Source organism: Poecile atricapillus, chromosome W (assembly GCF_030490865.1).
Source record: "Poecile atricapillus isolate bPoeAtr1 chromosome W, bPoeAtr1.hap1, whole genome shotgun sequence".
Taxonomy (NCBI): Eukaryota; Metazoa; Chordata; class Aves; order Passeriformes; family Paridae; genus Poecile; species Poecile atricapillus.
The window spans coordinates 32,003,818-32,023,109 of NC_081288.1; the positions used below are offsets into that span (position 1 = coordinate 32,003,818).

At 45.8% G+C, this 19,292-nt stretch overlaps 1 protein-coding gene across 2 annotated transcripts in view; it reads left to right on the forward strand.

Moving 5' to 3' along the window:
- The window catches only part of LOC131591886 (netrin-4-like), a 47,009-nt gene extending 29,213 nt beyond the window's left edge, over positions 1-17,796 (forward strand). For both annotated transcript variants that reach the window (XM_058862995.1, XM_058862996.1), the window contains exons 4-10: positions 1,277-1,403; positions 2,398-2,586; positions 8,437-8,653; positions 9,265-9,377; positions 10,553-10,621; positions 12,296-12,466; positions 16,068-17,796. In XM_058862995.1, the coding sequence (XP_058718978.1) occupies positions 1,277-1,403; positions 2,398-2,586; positions 8,437-8,653; positions 9,265-9,377; positions 10,553-10,621; positions 12,296-12,466; positions 16,068-16,204 (1,023 nt within the window). In that variant the 3' untranslated portion in view covers positions 16,205-17,796. The remainder of the gene's footprint in view (positions 1-1,276; positions 1,404-2,397; positions 2,587-8,436; positions 8,654-9,264; positions 9,378-10,552; positions 10,622-12,295; positions 12,467-16,067) is intronic.
- Positions 17,797-19,292: the final 1,496 nt, after the last annotated feature.

Below are 19,292 nucleotides of genomic sequence, written 5' to 3' on the forward strand. Positions count from 1 at the left end.
TCAATAGCCAGGAGTGTGTGTGGTGGGTGTGTGTGTGTATGCACATATGTAACAAGCAGAAGCTGTTTACAACATGTTCAAGGTCCTCTTCTGTTTTGTTTACTGTTCAGGCTTTTCACAGGAACCTTTTTGTGGCAGTCTTGGCAGCAAGTCATGCAGTTAGGAACAGCACACTTGTAAAACCACAAGTTAAACTGTGTGGAAGGCAGCAGTTTCCAGTAGCAGTTAAAGCCATGCCCCAGCTCCAGGCCGGATCACCAGGCACCCCAACCACCCTGTGCTCCCCTGGATGCCAAAAGCAGCCAGCAGCTGGTGCAGCTCTGTTGGTTTCATGGCCAGTTTGTGGCTTGAGCACAGGGCCACGCTGGCAGGGCAGACTGAGACCCTCAGCTCAGTCATGAGCAGCGGGAGAAGCTGAACCATGCATTTAAAAGCAAAATGTGGAGCACAGTAAAGCTGCAAGCACAGGCACATATCAAAATAGCTACAGTAGGTAGCTACCTGCCTTGCTCCATGGGAAAAGGCAGGGCCTTCAGTCTTGCCAGCAGAGCCTTGCTGCTGCAGAGCTTGATCTTGTTGCATCCAGGCACTGCCGCGCTGCTCGTGCCCTCTGGCTACATCCTGTTTTCTTTGCATTTGCCAACAGGGTGAGTAATGCCAGCGACTGACAGGGCAGCTGGCATCAAGTGTGCTGTGCTGGCTTTTCATCTCTAATTACTCCCTTACACTGGCCTGTCTAGCTGTTAAATTATCTGTCATGAGCATGTCCGAGTATAGTCAGTCACGGGCCTTGTGCTATCCTTGACTTTTCCTTTGTGGGGCAAAAATTCTGCCTAAGATGGGTAGATAGTTATCTTTCAGGGGGCTGATTTTCTTTTCTCTCATATTTACTTGTGCTGGAGACAGCTGGGCACACAGAGCTGGGTGCTGAGATTGTAGGTGCTATTCCTGCTATATTGCAAAGGTGTATTCATAATTATGAGAGAGAAAAAGAGAAAGGTTTTACAGTCTTTCCCAAGGATGCTTTGAATCCTGGCATTTTTTTAATCTCTCCTGGGAATTCTTTATACAGTGACATGCAGATCTACACATACTAACCTAACTGAAAGTGTAACTACAGAGTATTTGCCCTTGGCTGGAATGGACGTCATGCTATATCCCTCCTTCTAGTCAGTGCAATAGCATGTAGCTGGCATGCTATTTCCTGTGTCTGGGCTTGTGCCCTGGAGACTCTGGCCTTTACTGTGGGTGATCCTTGCTCTCTTTCCCCTACTAGGTGCATGGGAAATGCATGTGCAAGCACAACACCGCAGGGTCCCACTGCCAGCACTGTGCCCCGCTCTACAACGACCAGCCTTGGCAGGCTGCCGACGGCAAAACCGGAGCCCCCAAAGAGTGTCAGTGTAAGTAGCCAGCAGGAACCGTGTCTCCAGATCCTCTGCCAGAGGGAAAAGCTTCCTCCATGTGTGCCTGTCTCCCGTGTGTCCAAGAGGCAGCACATCCCGGGGTGGGGGGGAGGTGCTTTCTGAGCAGCTCAGTGAGTGAAGAGCCACTGCCACGGCCCTGCCCAGCACCCACCACACATTTGTGTGGCAGGGACAGCCCTGTTTGCACAGCCCCTCACTTGGAAATCCTCATGAAACCATGATGTCTGTTGGTTTGGCCTTTCTCTGGGACCCAAGTGCATCTCCTGAGGATGAGGTCTGCTGCTGTGGGCAGACTACAGCCTGCCAGGGTAGCTTGGAGGTGACAAGGGGCCAGATTTGTCCTCTCCATGGACACCACTGACAAGCTCCTGTGCAGGAGCTATGACTTTCTGTTGCTGAATGTGGGCTCTGCTCACCCCTGGGCACTGAGTGTGGGAGCAGCCATTGAGGGTGGGCTCTAGAGGTTTGAAGATCAGTTTTGCAGTGCCAGGGAGGACACTTAGGGTGAGTGCTGGAGGCAGGGGAATCCTAAGGAGGATGCTTGTCCTCTCTCACACACCTCTCCTCCACCTGCCTTTTTCCTCCATCAGCTGCAGGGAACATCCTGACAGCACTCTCATGGCAGATGTTGTATAGGGCAGTGCTGATTTCAAAGACTGGGAGGGAAGGACCCTTCCTCAGCAGGACCAATGAATGTGGATCTCTCTTCTAGCCTGACTACCTGTGGCTGTCCTTGTAGTGGAAAACCTGTATTGGAAACAGAAGATTTAAAGAAAATACTCTGTCTTAAATATTATCTCCAGAGGTTGGAAAGTGTGGATGAAAATGTAGTGATACTTCATGTATTTGAATGAGTAACAGGTCAAGTCCTCATTCCAAAACACAGTTTGAGTTTTTGTATCTCTTTTCTATAAATCAGCATCTTTCACTGCCTTAATGTATCTTTCTGTTACCTTTGGCTTTGCCTCAGCATGCAAGTGTAATGGGCATGCTGACACTTGTCATTTTGACATGGATGCGTGGCTGGCGTCGGGCAATCGCAGTGGCGGCGTCTGTGACAACTGTCAGCACAACACGGAGGGACAGCACTGCCAGCGCTGCAAGCTGGGCTTCTACCGCGACCTCAGGAAGCCCTTCTCTGCCCCAGACGCCTGCAAACGTAAGTCAGTAGTGACCTTGTACTTCTCCAGTGGGAAAGTGTCAAACGAAAGGTGACATCATCTTGCCCTTCCTTGGAGCAATCTTCTTGCTTCAGTGAAGGACAGGGAGCTCTTTGAATCCTCTTTGTGATACTACTTGCAAAGAGCAGTGGTGATATTTGCAGGGTGAAAGTTTGCAGATGCTGTCGACAAATTTGTCCCAAGAATCCCTCTAGCCTGAGGGCAGGGGAAGAGAGATGATTCATTTACTTTCTCCTACTGCTATTTTTGGAGAGGAAAAGCTGCATCTTGTTTTCATGTTCTCCTTGTTTGGTGATTGTTGTAACCTCAGAATCAGGTTCCTCAGCCAGCAGGGGTGCAGCTGACAAATAGCATCGCCCACCAGTTCGTGTTCGCAGCAGCAGCAGGTGGGTATGGAAGGACAGGCAGGAAAACAAGTTAAGTGATATTCCAGAAGGTGGGACACTGAGGAGGCAAGACTAAAAGCAATGATTCAGGCACATGTGAAATTAAATCTTTCCCAAGGAAAGAAGCAATCCAAAAGCCACACTCCCCAGGGGCCACTGTGAGGATGGTGACTCACCATGGGGGGACTCCAGATCCCCAAATTACGCTGACAACATTATACTGGCCAGCTAAATTTGGGGTGCAGGCGTGCCCTTCTCCCTGAGCCTACAGCCGGCTTCACCGCATTTCTCCTCGCTGACTCACTTACTATGAGGGGGACCTTCACAAGTGACAGAAAGAAATCCAGCTGACACCCTGCCTGTGTCTTTTGAGGAGACTGAGCACATCTCTCCCCTCTCAAGGAGAAGTACCTGCATGTAAAGGAAGAGAGAACCCTCCTGTGGTGGGGAGCTGCACCCCAGGCGGGGAGGGTGTGTGAGGTTTCAGTTTGTTCTTTGAGTCTGGTGGGGAACATCTGCTTTTGTCCTGCTCCCTTGCTGCATATTATCCTCGTGAGATTCCCGGCAGCCCCACCAGTCTGTTGCAGAGGTGCTCCTCCTCTCCACCTTTCGCTCATTGCAAGGAGGGGCAGCAACAGATGACCTGCCTGTTTTACCACCCTGGTTCTCTTTATGGAAACGGAATTGACCACAGTTCTCAATTGCTTGTGTAAATAATTACTTCACTGCTGTAGAATGTACACAATAATTTTTTTAAAACAGTGAATTTAATTACTTTAAAAAGTTCCATTACCTACTTGTATTCATCAAAGTTCTGAGTCTCCTCTGTAACATCAGATACTTTCCCTTCTTAATTATTGCCAGAACTTAGGCAATGAACTTTCGGAATTTCATTAGGAAAAAAACAAGTTTAAGTCTTGCATTTAGACCCAAAGCAGAAGCTATATGTTTTTTTCTAACTCATGGATTCATCCTTGCTAATTAAAACAAGAACAAATAGTATTAACTGACTGCTGGTAGATAGTGCAGGACTGAAGACTGAAATAACTGCTGCATGGCACCCTCAAGCTCTGAAACATCATTATACTGTGGTTCTGGTACCTTTGCTAGGGTTGTAATTCCTAATATTCTTTATATGCCAGCTCCCTTCAGGGAAGAATATGCACTCTTCTGAGGCCATTGAAGACAAGTGAAGCTTTGGAACTGGGTTGGGTGTGGTTTTCTGATGTGTAAAAACACCGGTGTTCACTTTGGAAGCAGTAAAGATGGCTTCTATCTCCTTTGTCACCTCATTCAGTCCATTGGGAGGATGGAGTTTCACGAGGGACTCATTGTAGGCTTGTCCTTGTGCCAGAATGCCCAGTCCATAATCTGTGGCTGTTTGCAGGGGGGTCCAAGAGGAAGTCAAGTGGCACCTCCTGGGCTGGCCAGCATAGAGCCTCCTTCCTTGCAAAGCCAGATGGAAACAAGAGGTCTCAGGACATATTGCTGCAAAGCAGCCCCAGCTCAGAGGGAAGCCTGCCAACCCTGTGTACATGCCTGTGTGCAGGTTAGACCATTGCTAATGAAGTCAGGCAGTGCATCACATCATTAACTATGTCTTAGCCAAATTCTAGGGTTCTTGATTAAAAAGTTTCTCCCTGCCTTTATGAGTCAGAGGAAGCTGTGGATATTTGATCATTAATGGGTATTTTTGTTGACATATGCCAGTGCTTGGTTCTCTTGGCTTTCTGCATTAATCTCTGAATCACTGGCCCATGGCATTCCACTTTCCACATTTAAAAAAAAATTGTGCCTCCATTACTCTTTAATGCAACAATCCAGCTTTATGGACCACTAGATATTCATGAACTACGGTGTTTAAATGCCAAAGATAACATATATTTAACAAGAACTGTAAGATACTCTTGAGTATAGTGAGAAAAAATTTACATTTATTTACCTTCTGCATTAAGTACATCTACTTCAGGACACTTTTTTTTTCCTGCATTTATGAATTGCAGAGCATGATACTCCCTCAAGTATCTGAGGAAGACAACTTTTCCTAGCACAAACTGAATTCCACAAATATAAGGATTATCTGAATGCTTTCCTTTCGGAGACCCTGTTACTACAGACTCACAGATGATTTCTCTCTGGGCTTTTCAAACCCTCACAAATGCACTCCTCCCTAAGACCCCTTCACCTCTTCACTTCTGGTCTCCTGCTGCTGAGAATGCTCCCTGCACCCAGGGACCCAGCGTCTCAAGGGGGAGATAGCAGCTGCAGGGCTGTAGAAAATGACTAATGACTGTTAAATTAAATTGTATAAGATCAATTACAGCCTATGCCTGGAACATTTCCAAGGACCATGCCGTGGTCTGCAATAATAAGGGACATGCATGGAGCTCTATTATTCTTTCTTGGGAAGGCCATGGCATTGCCTGCTTGTTTTTGGCTCAAGACACCATTTTTATTCAATCACTGAAAATTTAAAAATACCTAGGTTAAAGTAAATAAAGGAGTTGTTAAGCCGTAATCTTTAAGGATACTTTAAAGATTCTTGCAGGCAAAGAGTGTATATAATATTTGTTCAGGAGTAGGTGTGTACCTGATAAAATGAAACATTCTGCTGTTTAAAACACCAATCTGATGACTCTTTCCCCCCACCATACCTATGAGTCCTTTTCTTTCCATCCTCGTGAGTTTTTAAGACTCAGCTACGGTACAATTGCAGACAATAAAATCGAGTTTTATAATTGCCAAGTTTATTTTGCTTTTCAACTGTAGGGTTTTGAGGGTAAATATTTGTAATTTCCAAAGGTTAGCTGGTAGCTGAGGAAACCACAACAGTATCACCAATCCAGGGCAGGGAAATCCATTTCTGCTGTCATCCGACTCGCTGATTTTCCATCCCAGCCATGCAATGCCAGGACAGGCAGCTGTTAATTCATAATCTGCATGGAAGTCACATGCAGACTCCTGCTATGTAGTACTGGCTGGTAAATTGGCATTTTTAGCAATGCTGCTTACAAATCAAAAAGCAAAAGGAGCAAGCTTGTGGAAGCCTTCTCTTGATCCAAGGCTGGGGCCCAGCCATTCCTTCCCTCACAGCTACTTTTCGTGCTGCTCAGCTGCTCCTCTCACCTTCCTGGATGTGGATCTCCTACTGCTAGTGCTACAGTGAGGTGCAGATTGTGTGGAAGGAGGAAAATGGGATCTAAACCCAGCAAAGCACAGCTGTCCATGAGGGACCAATAGCTCCAGCTTTCAAACATTGGATAATCAGTCCTGCAATCTTTTCCCTCCTGCCCTTGCCATAGTATGGAAGCACTCCATAACCATAACTCCAAAATTTCCCACCCAAACCATTCAGATTAATGCCCTTTAGTGTCATCCTGGGCCTTCACCCAAAATCCAAGAGTAGAAACCTTCAATTTGCCCGCCACCATTGGAAAGCAGATTGACACCTTGGTGGCTCATTGAGGAGCAGCCAGGAAGAATGGAATCAATGGAAGTGGATATGCAGGCCTGTTAGAAATTACCAGCCTTTACAACACATCTCTTTGTGGCTTTTATTAAAATGTACAGCCAACTACATTCTCATTTTTAGTTGTCTTTTAGATAGCCTATGAGTTTCCTGCTCTTTTTCATAACAGCTTTTGTAAATTTAATATTCATGCTTCACCATAGGGTTGCTACTGATGTTAAATTTTATATTAGAAATAAAAAAGTGTGTAAAAGAATTGTCTAAAACATAAAAGCTCCAACCCCATTGGGGTTATATGTAAAATTCAGCTGAAACCTGACCAAAACAGGACCAAATCTCTGGCTGAGCAGTGGGTTTATCTCATTAACTGGAGGGGAATAGAAGAGCCTTAAGTGCCTGATATTTCCCCTGAAGGGCCTGAGGAATGCCAGAAATACCCTCCTGATCTAGTAGGAAAAGAGAGCATTTGGCTATATGTATCAGGTGTAAAACACTTCACAGACTTCAGGAGAAAGGTATGCAAGTCTCAGTGCACGCTGTTGAAAACTATGCTATTAAAGGTACCAGAGTTCACTGCCTGCAGCTACTTACACAGTTTGTGGAGAGGCTTTCTAATCTTTTAATTTTATATAATTATATTTGTTTGCGAGTGGGAAGGGTGGGGAAAATTTGGGGATTACTTTGGCAAAGATGTTGGAATCATAGTCGCCTCTAAGTTAACTGCCAATACTAATCTATCCTTTAATATTTTGAAACTATACTCTGGGTATGTCAGATTCCTGAAACCACAAAAATGTTGTTGGAGCAAAATTAAATGTAAGTGTGTAGCAATAAGTATTTTAAGAGAAAGAAATATGTTGCCTGTAGTGGCTTTCCTGCTCTATTGCCTTCACAGTTGCAAAATAGAAAGATTGGTATTAGAATTTAGTGAAAGTATTCCCTACAGGTATAATTTTCTCAGGAAACTCAATTTTATGTAAATGAAGCTTTGGGCAAAGGTCTCTCAGCAGGGAATTTTTTGCTGTAATGTGTAAGGCTGACTGTACCACGTCCTGGTCAGAGAACCAAACCCTGGGGCAAGAAGAGCACAAGCAAACCAGTTACTGATTCTGTGGGCCACAGCATCGCCTGCTGACCTGGCCACACAGCCAGAGGTTTGGCTTATGCTTAAAAATATATTTCTGTTCTTTGAAAACATTAACATCTTTGGGGGACAGTAACCTTGTAACAGACATAAATTATGTTTATGTAAAAAAAGCCCCTAAGGAGTAGGTAAGGAAGACTTCACACCACCACATGCACCACAGCATGCTTCTAGTGCATTTTTCTGATGCAGGGGGCTGTGAGGGACAAAAGAGAGCAGCTGACATTTCTGATGTGCGCTCTGCAAACCTGTGTCCTGGAGAATACGCAAAAGCCTATCTCTGAGCTGTCAGTTTCCTCATTCTTCTTTCCTAATGTTTTTAATTGATGGTTTTAAAAATCAGACACAGACAGAGGGGTACTTTTTGCTCAGCCTTCACTTTAATTAAAATGACTGTTCTGAGGGGTTTTTTAACCTCCTGGATGCAAGACAGTTGTTATTACTTTAAAAAGCAATTATGCTCTGATTCATTTTAGCAATGAAGCACCCGCAGCTGCTTAAACATCACAGTGAGGCAGGCACATCCCTGGGTGCTTGGCCGGATTAGAATCCAGATGCTGCAAGAAAAGTAATAAAGGCCTGTTTGGCAAAACATAACACGACATCAGTGTAGGTTGACTAATTAAAAACTAGCTCACAAAAGTTAAAATTCTACAGATTCCAAAGGGAGACTCTGCTCAGATTTCTCTGGGTGAGGGATAAAAAGCCCAGAAACCCCAGAGGTGTCCCTAGGCAGAGAGGTGGTTTTGCAGGCATCTCCTGCGCCTTCGCGAAGCAGAGGTTGTGCGCTCACAGCTGCTCTGTCCCTCACGGTGTCCCTCTGCTGCAGCTTGCTCCTGCCACCCCGTGGGATCGGCCGTGCTCCCCCTGGGCCCCCGCACCTTCTGTGACCCCAGCAGCGGTGACTGCCCCTGCAAGCCCGGCGTGGCAGGGCCCCGCTGTGACCACTGCCTCCCCGGCTACTGGGGCTTCGGTGCCTACGGCTGCCGCCCCTGCGACTGCGCCCGCAGCTGCGACCCCCACACCGGTGACTGCCACAGCAGCAGGTGAGTTGGGGGGTCTCACCATACCTCACCACACCTCTGTATCTCAGTGCCAGGGAAGGCTCTGTTTACACGTGGCAAGCAGGCTGAAAAGTATCCATTGTGTAAAATCCTTGGGGTTTGGTATGGGTAAGGAGCGGGGATAGAGTGGGAGCTGAGGCTGGTGCTAATGTATCGAGTGTTTTCCATAACCTTCACAGTCGTTTCCTCTCCACAAGCAAATGTGGGCCTCAGGGACATCTGAGTGAGAGAAGACAAAAGGCTTAATTTTGCTATTGTAACTCAGCTTATGTTGACTGTGGCTTGGAGTCAAGCTCTGACTTTTAGAAAACAGCACATTTTAATAATACCCCACTCTCCAAATCTGACATGTTGCTTTTTTTACCAAACTGAAGACATTTGTGGTATATTAATCCCTATTATGTATTTCAAACCCAAAATGGATCCATGATCCTCTCAGACAACACTCAACCCGTTCACCTTCCAAAACTGCCTCTTGCATTTACCGTCATCAAGACACACAGTCACATTGTGTCTGGAGGATGGGCTGCTAGTGGCCCTCCCTTCCACTGGCTCCTGGAAGAAAGCTAATCATCTTCCTTTCCCCCCAACAGCTCAGATGTGACCTGGCACAATGAAGCACCTCCTTTCCAGGCAGTGCTCAATGAGAGCGAGCCCACCTGGGGCTGGGAGGATGAGCAGGGCTTCTCAGCACTCCGGCACTCTGGTAGGACTGCGGCTTTGCACGTGTTCCACCTGCCCAATCCCTCCCGCCAGCAGCCACTGCAGACCTCGTCTTCTGCACTGACTTGTAGTTAGCACCCTGGCAGTTGCAGGGGGAAAGAGACATTCCCCCACTAACATGTGGAGGAATGTCCTTGTGACAACCTCCTTCCCCTCCAAGAGCCAGAGGAGCCTTATGGCTCATCCCATCAATGCAAGCTTGTGCAAACCCATTAGGCAGATGCTCCATGCAGCTGGGAACACCTGTACCCAGCATTTAGGTGTTGTAAGGCAAGAATTTGCAGTTCCAGCTCTGAATTTCAAGGCTGAATGCCCTCACATTTTACTTGACCATCATGTTTTAAAGGTATCCTTATATTCCCTAAAACTCAACAAACCAGCAACTTTATTTAAAGGGTGGGGTTTGCCACTTCAGTGGCAGGCAATTAAGGGATTTCTAACTCAGAATTTATTTCCCCGATACCCACAACAGTTTTGGCATCACTTGCAGCTTATGATGCAATTTGAGATGGTCTAGCATGCAGCTGGAGAAGTCATTTTCCTCCTGTGTTCCCAGCCTGTGGGAGGTGGGTGCTACATGAAGGCTGGTGCAAGGCAGGCTGGCCCCGTGGGGCAGCATCAAGCTGTCCTCCCTTGTAGCTGCTGCATGCAAGCAGGCAATCGTCATTTCCTCCATTTTCAGAGAGCGGCTTGATAACATCTTGAAGATACAATAATTGAGTTAATTGAGGGGAAAGCTCCATCATTTGTCTAGGAGATTTCATTTTAAACGTAAATAAGTATATCATGTTATTCTTTGTTCTAAGATCACGGAAGTCATTAATCTGCCTTAACCTCTGCAACGTTTCCTTTTAAATTTTTGTCTGGTACATTACGGTGTGGAAAATACCACAGGGAAAGATACGCATGTTATTTGCATCCCAAGGCAAAATAATAAGGCCTTTGTTTTCCTTCTCTTCTTATTGTAAACAAGGAGTAATTGCCCTTGGACTAAGAGTCTGTATTCGCTCTCAATCTGAAAACAGTTGCAAATTCCTTTTTTTTGCAGGAGGCTTGTGGACCATTTGAAAAACCTCTGGCAGTTCCCAGTCTCTGCCTGCAAATGCTCCTGTCTTAAGAGCACAATTCACAGCCATTTGCTTCCTTCTTTTTCCCCAGGTAAATGCGAATGTAAAGAGCAAGTTTTAGGGAATCCCAAGGTCTTCTGCGGGATGAAGTACACCTATGGTGAGTTGTGGGTGAGGGGGCTGTAAAGGGAGGTGCTACAAGTCAGTGCTAAAGTGTATATAAAACACGAGAGGTGCTGTGTGTGCACCACTCCATCCTGGCAAACCCACAGGATACTCTTGTCTAAAGGCAGATCATCAACCAACCTTTATAGCTATCATGATTCCAAGTCAAGGTGGGTGAAGCATCTTGTTCTGTTACCCCTCTGTCTTGCTCTCAAGCAAAACACCGTTGTACAAAAATCATGGGAAAACAAGAGCTGGGAGTGTCCTTGGGAGGTTGTTTAGGTCCAAGACGGACTATAAACCACTCTTACCAAAAATGGGTCACTGAAACTCTGTCTGTAGACAAGGTGCCCTAATTGGAATCTAGAACTGGCTGTATCTGAGTGATCTGAGACTGAAAGTAAGGAGGGACCATGATCACCACTCCATGGATGAAATAATTCCAGCAGCTACTGGGAATCTTCCCCTGTCAACAAAGTTCAGCTGTTGCAATGGGATGATGTATGTGTCTAGGTGTCTCTTAGATATAAATGAATGAGAAGAGGCACTTTGTGTCAAGTTGTCACAAGACTTCCCTGGTGTATGCCAATGAACTTCATACTGTGGCAGAGCAAGGAATGCTCTGTGCAGCACTCCCTTCCTTTGCAAGGAATCTCTTGCAGGGGTCTCTTGCACCTGTTTCATCTCACACTGAAGTTGAAAATGCACAGAGAGATAGCCCATACCTCTGCAGGCTGCAGAGCAGCCCACAAGTGGAGTTCAAGGGGCTGCCAGTTGTTGAAATGTATCCCTGGCTTAGTGATATTAGGAAAAAATTTGATTCTGCTCTGTTTTGCTTCCCAGCCACAATAGTAACCGTGTTTAATCTTGCAAAAGATAAGAAACTGAAAGGAAAAAAAAAGTCACAAAATCTCCAAGTTCATAAATCTTATCTAAAGTGCACTCAGGCTTCCCCTCCTTTCATCAGTCAACATGTGAAGGTGTCAGCTAAACTAGAGAGACAGATGAATTAGGGGGCTCATCATGAGCTCCAGGAGGCCACACTGTGAGAGGCTTCCCAAAGTTCGTGCTGAATAAAGCACCACTGTATGGGGATACCAGTACAGGTGGGGTGGAGGAGCTGAGCCCTGAACCTCCACCATGCAGGGGCTCAGCAGTGGAATGTCAGGTGGTAGAAATGTGCCTGTGGGTATGGTGAGCTCAAAGTACTCCCTGAATTGCCCCAGTCCCCACCAATGTCTCACTCTTCTCCACTGAGTTCGGATTTGGCCATTCTGCAAAGCAGCAGGACTGCCACCAGGGTGGGATGAGGCTGAGGCCAGCAAAGCCTCCAGGTCCATCCCTAAATCAAATTGATTTCCAAAAGTGCTAAGGAACACAAAAGGTTTGCTGAGCTCTGGGGGGAAATGGGACCTCATGCCCTCATGGCAGTTCCAGGGGCCGTGGCCAAAACAACTGACAGCATTTCTGCCCATGGGTGTGGGGATGTATGTGCTCCCCAGTGCCTGCTCTGATCCTGGGCTCCCCAGCAAGGAGCACTGGGCTAACTCCACTGTGGCAAAGCAACTGTCCTCACTGCTTCATCCAGACACCAGCACTAGACCAGGGAAAAAAAGAGAGCCCTGTAAATTGTCTGTATATTCCTGGTTTTGAACTCCTGTGTTCCCAGTGATCAAGACAAAGATCTTATCAGCTCATGACAAGGGCTCCCATGCAGAAGTCAGTGTGAAGATCAAGAAAGTCTTGAAATCTACAAAGCTGAAGATCCTCCGGGGCAAGAGGACACTCTACCCTGAATCCTGGACTAACAGAGGCTGTACTTGTCCCATTCTCAATCCTGGTAAGTTTGAGTCCCTGAACAGTATATCCCCACCACATATACACAGATTTCCTTCCTGCACCTCTGTCCCCTCATACCAGTGAGCTGAGATTGCAGCCCAGTGCTGATTAAAAATTATTGGCTGTTACACCACTTGGATTCCAACAGCAATCCCCATCAAATTGAAATTTCACAGAGAAAAACTTGGTTCATCCTATGGACTTTGAAACATACAGTTCACTTTATGTAGCACAGCAACAGGCTTTCAGTTTTACCAGTCTCTGTTCCCAGAGGAAGGGAGGTGCACATCACGCCCCAGCTGCATGATATATCTTTCAAAACTAAAGCTAATTTGAATCCATAAAAACACATTTAAATCTAATTTGAGTTGTGATACTGCACTAAAGTTCTAATCTAAACTCAAGGGAAGATTTCTCTTTGTAAGTAACACAACTTTACATCTTCAAGATTTGGAGGAAATTTTCATATGCAGTGAGGAGAGAGCTCCACGGTTTCTTCCCATCTTCTTTCACTGAAATGGAGTATAACCAGTGGTGGCTAAACTGGGCATGCAGTCTCCAGTATGGACAAGGACATGCAGATTCAGGGGTTTCTTCCACAGAGCAAAACTGAGCTCCAGCTGACACACCTCTCTTTAGTACTCCAAGATAAATGAGCAGCTACCAGCTTATTCAGATAAAGGGCTTTCTTTCCATAAGGTGTATACACCTCTGGGAAATTGGCAATGGAAGCATTGATGTAGGTGCTGAGAGGTCCCTTTCATGTGCAGCACTAGGAAGGAGGGGGTACAGGGCTGTCTGTGAGGCTGGGTTGTGCAGAAAGGTTATTCACTGATGAGGTGTTTGCAGTCTTCTTTCATGTCCACAGGAGTGACTGTCTGGTTTCCAAGGCAAGCACAGCTGTAGCTAGGAAGTCTTGTCAGGTGCAAAGGTCAGATGAACCAGCAGCATTAGGCAGGGCTCTACTGTTTAAGTGCAGTAAGACTTTGGATATTGCTGGAACACCATAAATCACTAATCAAATGTTTTATATATAGCTGTTTTATTTTTCCATATGCAATGAAAACACAATCAAGAAAGCCCAGATGCAGCTGCCTTAGTATGAACCTGAAGGAATGCAATGGAAGCTGTCCAAAGCTGAGCCTGCAGGGTAGCCTCACACCTGAGACCCAGCTTTGCCACTCGACTAACATCAGAGGTGCTTCGCTGATTTTCCCCAACTGATGAAAAGACAGCATTAATCACAGAACCAATGGAGGTCTCTTAGATAACAGCAGAAAGGTGGAGATGCAACTGTCTTTAGTTACAGTCCAGGTGTCTGACACATCAGGTGCAACTCCCTTGTTACTTCCTTGCCAGCTCTCATGATTAATGCTGTGAAACTTGGTATTGTTTTGAAATGCAGCTGCTGGTCCCATGAGTATAAATTAATCTCAGCCTTCATGTTGAAGAGAAGTCATGAAATTTGTTGCTAATAGGAAACTTGAAAACATCCGTTGAGTGAATCTCTGAGATTCAATAATGTCAAAGAGGGAAAAAAGGATCCCAGATTTTTTTTTAATTCATTATTTTCTTTAGCTACCACATTCACTTCTGAGTGGCTTGCAATAAAATATCAGCAGATTCAACCCTCTGTGACAGTAAGAGCTTATGGCCTACAGGTGAATAAACCATAACCAGATGGATGAAAAGGCAAGCTGACATAAAACAATTTTCTGACATACAGCTATAATGAAAATCACATCTTCAAAAACCTAGAGGAGATCAAAGATAAACATAAAAGTAAGGCAGATGTGTTTTTATACTATTTTACAGAACTAAAGGGATACCGAAAGTAGAGTAGGCTCTTGAAGATTCTGACAAGAAAAAAAAACTCCAAGCATTTATCAAATCTCTGTGGGCTATTTTCAGATGAAAAACATGCTTAAGTTCCTACAAGGGGAACCCTTTCACCACGCTTGCACACCTTCTGCTCCACACATGCACAGAGGCAGATTCTGCTTCTGGGGAGACACTGAGCTGCAAGATTTAAACCTTGTTTTCAAGGTAAGAGGAGCCCATCCCTTCCACAGCTCTGCCAAGCAGTCACAGAGAGGCAGAGAGCAGCCTGCCAGGGCAAACTGCACAGCCTCAAGTCCTGGCTTGTGGCATCTCAGTCATTTGATTCATTTTAATTTTACAGTTCTGTAGCATCAGGCTGAAAATCTAGAAAGCCCTACACAGTCAGCAACCATGGCAATATTTGCTTGCTCTCTGAGTGTGCATACCACATTTCTGTCTCGAGGAAAATAAATCTAGGAACCCTTGAAAAGTGATGTTTGTAACAGTAAGATTGACTTGGCCAAAATTAATGCCTTGTGAAGGACAATGCTGCCACACACTTATGCTGTGTTTAATTGGCAGAAGAGAGGATGTGCATGCCCAAAAACTCGGATAAAGTAGAAAGCGAATTGTATTGCTTGACCTCTGACTTTGGGAGGTACCCTCCCTTTATTCTGGACTGCAAAATGAAAACCCAAGACAGCACAAGCTGCAGCCAGGATGGAGCAGGATGACTGAGAGCACCAGGGAAGGCCCATCTCCCATTCCTGGCTTGCACCAGCGCATTGTGCTCCCCTGACTGGTGCAAGAAGGAGTGGGTACAGGAGGAGTCCAATGCTGGCTATATCCTAAATGTGCTGCAGTGGGATGCTGACTCTGGCAGGGAGCTTCTCCTGCCATGAAAGGGATTATCCTCCTTATTATCCCCATTTATGGCACATTTGTGGCCCATTTAGGCTCTTTGGATCTGTGGCAGTGTTTCTTTAGCTAATTCAAGCCAAAGGCTTTGCTCTATCTCCCTGTTTATCATTAGTTACCCGGTTCCAAGCACTCTTTTGAGTTGTGTCCTGAGGGTCAAGCACAGACCTGGATGCCTGAGGAAAGACCTGCAGCAGGGCACTACAGGGACACACTCCAGACCTTTCTATCTGTTTCTGGACAACCAGTCAGACCTTCTTGTCAGACCCTGCTGTCATGTCTCCAAAACATCTGGCAGAGGCAGAAATTAGCAGGTTTTTTTCAGTGTGACAGCCACTCCTTCAGGCTCTTTTAGGGTACTGGTGCCAGCACATTTAGTGTTGCCTCTCACTGGGGTCTGGCATGCCTTTGCCTCCAAGGGGCCGCTGGCCACTCCAAGCAAGATACCAAGCACTGGACTATCCTGCACTGTTCCATTCCTTGAATTTGCTGAACTGATTTCCAGGCCCAGATTTATTCAGGGAGGAGGCAGATGGCTGCCAAATGAAGGTAATAGCAATTCCCAGAAAAGGTATAAAAACTTGCAGTGCTGCCCCCAGAGTTCAGCTTTCATTTATATGTAGAAACTAACAAAATCACGTTTTGAGTGCTGCATCTCACTGACAGGAAGCCACAGGGGTCGTTTTGCCATAGATACAGATGAAGCTATAGATATACAGATATATGTGAGAGTCAATATATATAAATATTCCTTTGTGTAAGTGCTTTTTTACATGGGACTAGATATCCAGGCTGACTTTGCAGCTCAATAGGCCTCTTAAGCATGGTACTGTGCAGTCCCTGACCGCTTTGCTGGTTTGCAGGCTTGGAGTATCTTGTGGCAGGACATGAGGACGTCCGAACAGGCAGACTCATTGTCAACATGAAAAGTTTTGTCCATCAGTGGAAGTCGGCTCTTGGAAGAAAGGTCTTGGAGATTTTGAAAAGAGACTGCAACTAGTGGTGTGCAACTGCCAATGGCATTTCTTTATGCACAAAATACAACAGCCCCCACAGAGCGAAGACCTCTAGCATGAAAACTGGAATGTAAGAAAATAGTGCCAACACACATGTAGTGAGGCATTCAGAGTTGTAGGCACTGTCTAATTTAACTCTTTCTGGCCAATGTTCTTTCACTTGCCTATAGCTTCCTTGTCAGGGCCTCACCCTGAGCCCTGCTTATCGTAATGTTGAGGGAAACATAAGGAAAGGTGGTGGATTCTTGTCTCGCTCCAGTGCAATGTTGGAGCAACTCCCATGAAGCCACTGCTCACCCAAGACTAAATTGCCATCCTAGAAGAGCTACTGCTGAGAAGGAAAACACTGCCAGTACTACTAGTGTGGATCCTGAGTGACTTCCAGGGGCTCCCAGAGGATGCTGTGGGGAAGGCAGTGGCCACAGCAGTGGGTAGGTGCTGGCACCAGCGTAGCAGTGAGAACCACTCTTTAGAAACACCCCCTTGCAGGTTAGGAGCTGGCACCCGTCAAAGAGAATTGGGTGCCACTTGATTGTAACCTGTTTGCCCTGCTGAAGGTTTCAGGGGCTAGATTCTCTGCTGATGCTGTTGAGGAGAGAGCTGCTGGAGTGAATTGAATCCCTCTGCCTTGGCACAGGGGGGATGCAGGGCAGAGGCCAGCTCTCCGCCCACTGCTTGGCTGCAGAGAAGAGCCAGCTGCAGAGGGTGCAGCGTCTCTGAGCTTGAAGTGTTAAAAAATGAACCTAGCCCTAGTGTAAATATTTCATTGTATAAAGCACTTTACTACCTGCCACTTCACGGTGCGGGAAGTCTAATTGTGTTGGGGAAAGAAGAATTTGAAGGTGGCACGTGAAAAAAACTCCCTGAAACAGGAGCACTCCTGAAGACCCCCCGCAATTGGACAGCGTTAACAGTATAAAGGGAATGGCCAGCCTGGCACTGGCCACTCAGAATATCTGAGGATGCAATCTGAAAGATAGAGTATTTGCACTGAAGTCCCAGCTTCAGACCAGCACTTGGACCCCGTGGGCAGGACTCCAGCAAGACTTTGCAAATAGAGCAAGGAAAAGAGACTTTGAGATAAAAATGCAGTTTGCCGGAGGAGAAAATCTCTGACTGCAGGAAAAGGAGTGGATGCAGAGAATGGAAAGGACTTGCATTCACATATCACAACCCAGCGATTCATGGTGGGCCTGGAGTTTATTTTATTTTTATGTTAGTATTTAAAACTGAACATTTTATTTGTTTTCTTCTATGTTATTGTTTGCAATATATACAGCCATTATACTTCCTCATTAACACCAGTATGAAATATAGCACAGTTTACTGCAGTTTTCAGCACTAAAATATATATTTTCTGTAAAGCATCTTTAAACCACATTTCATAGAGTGTATTTTGTTCATGAGTGTGAGGGGAAAGAAGACATACAACACCAGAAAAGTCACTGGTCTATCAATCCACTTTACGTATGTATTTTTTCTTTCAAGGTCCTGTGGACTCACAAAAAAAAAAAGATACTATTTTGGTAATTTGTTTTTGTATCTCATGTATGTAATAAATATAATATGATTTCAACATCTTCTCCTGTTACTGTTGTTGCCAATGGCAGCAGGGTCTTCATGCCTGCACTAAAGAGCACAAGCAAAGATTGCACTGGGTGAGGAGAAGCTGCCATGGGGGATATTTTCCTCTCTGGTTGGGAGATAAAATGCAACATGTGGTAGAAAGAGAGGTAGCATGGATGGCTCAAAAAAATCCCATTTCACCTCTAGTTTTGGGAAGTTTATAAGCTCTTCATATAAGAAGGGGAACTGTACCTAAATATTTTCAAAGCTGACCAGATCCTTGCCTCCACACAGGCTTGAAGGCTGAGGTGCAGAGCAGGTACTTATAAGAAGCAAGAAATAAGGTTTGTTCCCTACCTTTGAAGCTACTAAGGGGAAACAAAAAGCTGTGGGAAACAAATGCTTCAGCAAAAGGTCTACAAAAACACTGCAGAGTGAAGTCAAGCATCAGAAATTAGTGGCCAGGGGGTCAAGACATAATCCACAGTGTGGGCAGCAGCTCCCTGGGTGGGTGGTTAATCAGTGACTACGGCAGCACCCATCTCCCTGCTGGAGGAGACTGAAGGGACAGGCTCTCCTATGAGGCCCTCAGTGACCAAGAGCCTCCAATAGCTCTGTTTTGATTTGAAACTGTGTGTTTACCTGCTTGACATATTTTTACCTTCATTCTATTTTAATGCCACTAAAAATACATTGGCAATGGCTAGTTGATTCATGTGACCTTGTGGAAGCTGGAGGGTGTGATCCCACTGTCCCAGCCAGCTCGAGAACTGTAGGAAACCAGGATGGCTTTGTCGGCAGTGCTGCTTATGCATCTTGTCTGACTCCTGTCCTGGCCTTGGAGGAGGGCACTGATGGTTTTATGAAGGAAAAGGGTTAACTTCTGTGGGGCAAATCTGCCCATGAGAAACTTCTGTCAGAGGATTTTGGCTGGAAGAAGTGTCCCACTACCAGGAGCAGGTGAGCTGGATATCAAAGAATCACAGAATCGGTTGGGTTGGAAAAAACCTCTGATATCATTGAATTCAAGCTTTGACCAATCACCAGCTGATTAGCTAGACCATGGCTCTAAGTGCCATGTCCACATGTTTCTTGAACACCTCCAGGGATGGTGACTCCACCAGCTCCCTGAGCAGTCCATTACAGTGTTTAATATCCTTCCTATGAAGGAATTCATCCTGATGTCCAACCTGAACCTGGCACAGCTTGAGACTATGTCCTCTTGTCTTGTCTTGTCTCCTTTCAGGTGGCTGTAGAGAGAGAGGTCTCTGAGCTTCCTTCTCTCCAGGCTGAACAATCAAGCTCCCTTAGCCATTTCTCACAGGACTTACCCTCTAGACCTTTGCTCTATCCCTCTATTCACATGAGATCACAAGATGGCCAGCCAGGCCCTCCTTAGCAGGAAAAGCTGCTTTGGACACTAAGTCTTTGCAGCTCAGTGAGTTAATGGAAGCAGCCTGCCTGATTTATCTGTTTACTCCCCTCTGTTATGTGACTGAGAAGAGG